This window comes from Trachemys scripta, chromosome 10, assembly GCF_013100865.1.
Source record: "Trachemys scripta elegans isolate TJP31775 chromosome 10, CAS_Tse_1.0, whole genome shotgun sequence".
NCBI lineage: Eukaryota > Metazoa > Chordata > Testudines > Emydidae > Trachemys > Trachemys scripta.
In genome coordinates, this window is record NC_048307.1 from 43,065,941 (window position 1) to 43,073,291 (window position 7,351).

Consider the following 7,351-nt stretch of genomic DNA (forward strand, 5'->3'; position numbering starts at 1 on the left):
CTTCTCAACTTTGAATAAACTAGTCATTAAACTGAACTAGTTGAACAAACTAAAAATGAAGATAATATTCTCTCTGCAGCTGCAAAAGAGGCTACTACTGTCAAGAAGTGGCTTAGCACCACAACAAACTCAAAGGTTCCAGACGCTTAGCCAGTGATTTCCCCATCATTTCAGCAGTCTAACTTTCTTTAAAACTTCAGCAACAAATATGTACTGCTTATTTTTTTTATTTAAAAATTAAGAGATTATAGTAAATTTGTCAATTTCAAATTTAATTGTAAATAGTTTAAAAATAAAGATGTATTTAAATACAAAAATCCAATAAAAATCATTAATCTATCCTAATCAGCACTGGAATGGCACAGATACTACAGGACAGGATTTAGCTCTCTGAGTACAACTGTGCAACCTTTTCTCTGGTTCTAGAACAATAATGCTATCAATTCATGGTCACTGCTGTTCACCCACAAAGCCTCATCTACACAACTCATAATTAAACAGAAAAAGACTAAAGGAAAATTAGAAATTATAGTCAAAATAACTCTCCGATTTATAACATTCAATAGCCTTGCTCTTAAGCTTAATATGGGCCTTTGTAGGCTTGTGTAAAGCAAATTCATGTCATTGCTGTGAAGCAGTAAGGAAGCTGGTTCAGATGCAACAAAATGCATCAAGAGAGACTAAGTAGTGAGTCATCAGTATAAAAATATTGTCATATTGTCTGAAGGCAGTAGATGAAGCAGCTCTTTCAATTAAGAACAAAATTTTAACCATCACCAGAATTCCTACCATTTACTAATTTGTAATCAAAACCTTGGGCACTGAATGCATCCAGCCCGCAAACTTAACTAGAGTAAGGCTAGTCTGGTTCAAATTGCCTATGTTTTTTAATTTTACATTAGTGATAGAGTGTTATATCTTAGGCAAAGAACCATGCTGAAAGTGGCCTAATAATTTAATGCAGCATAGTACAGTACCAACATAAGCATGATAGCTTAAGTTACCTTTATAACAGTTTTTCAGTTGTTAGCGTTCTGATGTAGAAGATTTTTACATAAGAGGTTTGGTTTGGAAGACTGTTTAATACATAGACCACTCCATTATATTAATTTTTTTTTTTTAATTTCCTATAGCCAGACACCCAGAAAAAATAATTTGTCAGTGTCACATTCATTATTCACATTGTATGTACTTACTAACTACATAACTTGTTAAATACACCCAGGAACAAGTGAGGGTGACAAACCTGGATATAAGGAAATAATTCTGTTGAGTATCAAATGTATCTCCATTGTATTGTATAAATTGAATAGTGACTCAAGCAGACAGAACAAGCATTTTGCAATGTTAGCCAAAGGTACGTATACTGGTCTATAAAGACCAAGTTCTTTGGATGGACCAAAAAAAAAAAAATCTTAAAAATGTTTTAAGTAAAGATTCTTTTTCCATCCCCCCCACACCCACTAAACAAACAAACTGCCTTCAGTTTGCTCAACTCCAACACAGTTAATTGACCAGAGGGTATGTTTTTTTGTTTGGTGGTTGTTGGGGTTTTGTTTTGTTTTTAAGAGGCAGTTATTGGCAGGCCTCACCCAGTCCTGAGATAAAGTAGTTACATCAAAAGAAACAATCCAAATTCACCAACAGGAGACCATGCATTTGAGGAAACCTGTCCTCCTAACCAAATTTTATTTTCTGACTTTAAGTGAGTAGAAGCAATCATGCTCTTGATCCTCTCTGTGCATGTGCTACCATCCCCTCGTCAAATTAGACTACAGAGGTGAACAGCATATCATACTTAACTAAAATGGTAAACAGAAGTCAGAAGGAGATGGGAGAACCACATACTTTAGCTAATAAATTACTACACGTTTAGAACCAAGACAGATAGGTACCCAGGGGGAAAATGATCTCTTAACCCCCTTGATTAAGCCACTGCAAGCAACAAGTTTCCTGAGATGTCAAGTATGGAATGGTCGTTATACCAAGATATAGCTAAGTCCGAGGATGATTTTAGCCCCTCCACACCCCAAATTCCAACCTGAAGCTGAAATCCAAGGATGCGCAGGACACAAAGATCAGGTGATCCACAACAAGCTAGTTTGATAGTACAGACATTAGAGACAAAAGACATTAGCTGTAGCAGAATATTTTTTCCCGGGGAGGGGGGTCCCTGCCTCTGATGGGATTCAGACCTCTGTGCTGTTATCGTGAGTGAGAGAAAGATTATCACCGCCCGCCTCGTTGATAATTCTGCAGAGAGATTGTTTAGCCTTTGGCAATCCCACCCATCTCGGAGAACATCCCCCAACCTGCCACTGCCACCCGCCCCGCATCCAGTGTCACCACCCCCAAAGAAGGCCCGCTGCTTTCACCCCCACCCCCCGAAACCGCCGCGCTCGCACAGCTCCCGGCTAGGGGGCGGGACCCCGGCAACCGATCCCTCAGGCCCGGCCTGGCCGCCTCCCGCCCGCCCGGCCCGGCCCGCACCTGGATGACCTCGTTGACCTCCCGGATACACTCCACCATGTGCTGCAGGATCTGCTCGGCCGTCAGCACCTCGTAGCGATAGTCCTCCTCCTGCTCGTGGCCGCCACCGCCCCCGCCGGGGCCCGGCCCGCCGCCCAGCCCGCTGCCGCCGCCGGGGCCCAGCCCGCCCGTCTCCCCGCACAGCAGCCCGTCGCGCTCGCCTCCTACGCCCAGCCCGGGCTCCACCAGCTCCACCTCGCCCAGGTCCAGGTTATCGTCGTCGGGCTCGTCGTCCTCGTCGTCCTCGTCCTCGTCCTCCTCGGCGCCACTGTCCTCGCTGCACTCCTCGTCCTCGTCGAACTCGTAATTGTAGCCCTCGTCCGAGTCCATGGCGAGGCGGCGGCCCGGGGCTGCCCGCGCCGACCCTGAGCCCTCCCCCCGCGCGGGCTCCTGGCTGCTCCTGCGCCGCGGCCTGCCTCTGCCCGCGGGACAACAACACACAGCGCCGCCGCCGCCGCTGAGCCAACAAAGGGACGCGGCGGACCCGCTCCGTCACCGCGCGCCGCGGCACGCACGCACGCACGCTTGGCGGGGCTCTGCCGTGCGCGCCGTTACATCGCGGCCGCCATCTTGAGTGAGGCCGGAGGAGGATCTGGCCTTCCTCAGCGTTGCGACGGCCATCTTGGGCGTGGCAAAACGCTGGGTTTCGTTTCTGGTGCGGCTGTCATTTTGGGTGTTGTTGTGGCCATCTTGAGTGTGGCGAAAGGTCCCCTCGCTGGTTTCCTCACCGTTACGGACGCCGTGTTGGATGTGGCGAAACCCTGCTAGGCCTCTCATTGTATCCGCCATGTTGAGTGTGGCATCCCTTTTCTTTCTCCTCCCCCGTTGCTGCACTGTCAGTCTGTCGGTGAAGGTTCTAGGTAGGCAGTGTCCACTGTGGTAGCTAAGCAACTAAGTCAACATTTGACCCCTCTGTGTGGGTGTGGGGACCCAGTTCAGGCTGTGTGATCCCATATCTGGCACACACTGCCCAGCCCCACCAGCAGGGCACACGGCCACTTCACCGCAGCCTAGGGTGACCAGATGTCCCGACTTTATAGGGACAGTCCCGATTTTTGGGTCTTTTTCTTATATAGGCTCCTATTACCCCCCACCCCCTGTCCCGATTTTTCACACTTGCTGTCTGGTCACCCTACCAGGCAGCCCCATCCCATAGCATGTTGGGAGGGGTCAGCCTAGGGATGGTTAGTGATAGAGATGAGGAGGCAGTTCTATAGGGGGATGAGTAGAGGATTGACATAGGGAGGGGCGGGTGGGGAGTTGGCGTAGGGATGGGCGGGTGGGATTTGAGTTGCAAGGTTGGCGTAGGGGTGGGTGGGTGAATGGGATTTGGGGTAGGGGGTTGGTGTACAGGTAAATGGATGGGATTTGGGGTGGGAGGTTGGCGTAGGGATGGGTGGATGGGATTTGGGGTGGGAGGTTGGCATGTGGATGGGATTTGGGGTATGAGGTTGGCATAGGGATGAGTGGATGGGATTTGGGGTAGAAGGTTAGCGTAGGGATGTGTGGATGGGATTTGGGGTGACAGGCTGGCATAGGGATGGGGGGATGGGATTTGCAGTAGGGGGTTGGCGTAGGAATGAGTGGATGGGATTTGAGGTAGGGGGTTGGCATAGGGATGGGTGGATGGGATTTACAGTAGGAGGTTGGTGTAGGGATGAGTGGATGGGATTTGGGGTTGGCATAGGGATGGGTGGATGGGATTTGGGGTCGGAGGTTGGCATAGGGATGGATCGATGGGATTTGGGGTAGGAGATTGGCGTAGGGATGGGTGGATGGGATTCGCGATAGGGGGCTGGCATAGGGATGAGTTGATGGGATTTGGGGTTGGCATAGGGACAGGTGGATGGGATTTGGGGTAGAGGGTTGGTTTAGGGACGAGTGGATGGGACTTGTGGTTAGCATAGGGATGGGTGGATGGGATATTGGGTTGGGAGTTGTTATAAGGATGGGTACAGTCTTAAAGTAGGGATGGGTGGGGATTAGCACTGGCATCGTTTGGAGTAGGGATGGTGTAATTTGGGGTAGGAATGGGTGGATTGTATTTGCAATATTGGCTCAGTTTATAGTGAAATTCATGCTTTTCAGAAATACCAGCAGCCCATAGGTATGAATCGCAATCCCATTTCTAACTGGAGAAGGTACTGAAAAAATGTGATGTGTGGTCTTTGTGCTGATTTTTCAGTGCAGCAGGGAAATGGCGTCAATTTAAGTAAATCAGTGACTACAATCTATCAGACTGCTTTGCTGCCCATTGACTGCTGGGGTTCCAAATATCTTTAAAAACCAAACATATGTTAAAATAAAGGCCTTTAATGTATATTTGCATAGTAATCTCATGTTGGTAGAGCAAATGCCTATAATACTGGATCAGTTTTGATTAAATAGAAATGACAGGTAATATATGAGTTGAAAGTAAAAGTATTAATGAAATAAAATCAGGGCTACCATAAATCCTTTGAAAATATTTCTCAAGGCAAAACTTCCTGCGGGGGCATGTTACATACATTTGACAACATTCCATCTCTGTGTAATATAGGAAGAGGAGATGGAGGGGTGCCATAAATATGATATGGAATTAGAGAACCACCATGTTTTTCTGCTTCACACCCTGGCTCCTGCTTGCCTAAAGGCCCAATCCTACAAACACTTACTCACATGCTTTACTCTGTGTGTGACCAGCCCCTTTGATTTCAGCAGCACTACTCCTGTATATAAAGTTAAGCATGTGCATGTTTGTAGGATTGGGATTAAGATAGGAAATTCCATTCACTCCTATCAGCATCATTTATTTGCAAAAATAGGTGCCTAGAAGCCCTAGTCATGGACCAGGACCCCATCACGCTAGGTGCTGTGCAAACATAGAAAAGTTAGTCCCTGTCTCAAGGGGCTTACAGTCTAAGTGTATTCCTCAATTTCACAATGAGTGTATTGCTCATTTTGGACCCCACTTTACTGCCATCCCACAAACGAACCCGCTGTTGCTGTATCTTTACTATTGAAATGACAGGGACTATCGCAATCTTTACTATTGCAAAAGCTCTGGCACTGGCCACGGCAGGAGACAGAATATTGGACTAGATGCAGGGCTGGCTCCAGGCACCAGCCCACCAAGCATGTGCTTGGGGTGGCGCCTGGAGGGGAGCGGGGTGCGGTGGGGCGCTCCGGCCCGAGAGCAGGGCCGCGACTGGGCTTGCTGCCCTCCCCGCGGCGCTCCGGCTGCTGGGGAGAGCGGAGCCGCAGCGGGCTCACCGCCCTCCCCGCAGCGCTCCAGCCGGTCGGGGAGAGCGGGGCCCCGGCTGGGCTTGCCGCCCTCCCCCCGGCGCTCTGGCCGGTCGAGGGCTCTCCGCCCTCCCCCCGGCGCTCTGGCCACCGGGGGTTCGCCGCCCTCCCCCCGGCGCTCCGGCCGGTCGGGGATTGCGGGCCCACAGCCTGGCTCGGCACCCTCCCCTGCCACTCTGGGGTGAGGAGGCCGGGGGGCTTTTTTGCCTAGGGCAGCAAAAAAGCCAGAACTGGCCTTGGCTAGATGGCCCATTGGTCTGACCCATATTTATGTCTGGTATCATGGCAGTTTGAGATTAAGGGTCTAGAAAACTTCATGAGGGTTAGAGAAATAAGTCCTGCGTTGTTCCAAGGTGGCATCTCCTCTGCTGCATGCTGGGCCCTGCTGCTGGGCCTCTGTCAGGGTTAAAGACTGTGTTGCAGTGCCCACAAATTAAATCACTACAGCTGCAGCCCTGTAGCTAAACAGTGCACGTTTCACCCATGGAAATCCCTCTAACTGGCTGCTTTCCCCACAGCCCTGCCTCCTGGAGAAAAGCAGCCCATTGGGGCTGCTGCAGGAGGCAGACTGAGCTCTCCTCCCCTTCCCCACCCTCTGGAGTGGACACTGTTCTCACAGGAGGGTGGGGAAGAGCAGAAAGAGCATAGCAGCTCAGGGCAGCTCTACCCTTTGCCCTCCCCTCTGCTCCTCACTGCTCTCCTCTGCCACCTTGCCTGGGAATGAGGAGAGGGGACCCACTGCAGCCCCCCTGCCAGGGAGAGGGCAACGGTGAGCCCCAGGAGCTGCAGGAAGAGCTGGGGGACAGGCAGGTGATTTCATATCTCTAGATAATGACAGACCCACCCACTTTTTTCAGGGTACTGTAAGCACCGGTCTCTGTCTGTCACAGCTGGTGGGCTAGTGTCAGACCACTGGACAGTGGCCGTCTGAATGTTAAGGTTGTGGATCTCTACTCTGGGAGTGTGTACTATACTTATTCCTACCACCTTCTTGGGCCTCGCAAAAGACTCAGCTTGGGTTAGTAACAGTCTGCACCCTGGCCCAGAGGACAGAATGCTACCAACTCAGCCAGCCAGCCAGCTGTCCTGTGCTGTTACTCACCGCAGATCCAGTCGGACTGTGCAGTTCAGTCAAGCATCCAGCCTCTCCTCCTCCGGCTTCATGGGGCTGATTCTCCATAGCCTTGGGGCAGTGTTTTCCCCAGGAATTGAAATTTGGGTGTTGGGAGGTAAATATACTATGGCGGGTGAGGGCCAAAGAGGGGTGAGACTGTGAGTATGACAGAGGACGGTATGGCACCATAGTAAAAACTGAAAAATGTTTCACAACCATTTTATTAGATTTAACTCATGTTTTAAAATCATCACACAAATTAAAGCTGGCTACTCAAGCTTTCAATGAAGCACTATATCTACATCCTTCTTGCTTTCTTGTTGTAATTTTGCACAACTTTTAATGAACTACTCAAATGCAGTGCATTCATCTTTAGTAGCTTCTTGTGTGTCTGGTACTTCCAGTCCTTCATGATATGCTCATGAT

General features: G+C 49.7%; 1 protein-coding gene across 2 annotated transcripts in view; it reads right to left on the reverse strand.

Moving 5' to 3' along the window:
- The window catches only part of ARIH1 (ariadne RBR E3 ubiquitin protein ligase 1), a 125,232-nt gene extending 122,224 nt beyond the window's left edge, over positions 1-3,008 (reverse strand). For both annotated transcript variants that reach the window (XM_034782872.1, XM_034782871.1), the window contains exon 1: positions 2,491-3,008. In XM_034782872.1, coding sequence (XP_034638763.1) covers positions 2,491-2,859 — 369 coding nt within the window. In that variant the 5' untranslated portion in view covers positions 2,860-3,008. The remainder of the gene's footprint in view (positions 1-2,490) is intronic.
- Positions 3,009-7,351: the final 4,343 nt, after the last annotated feature.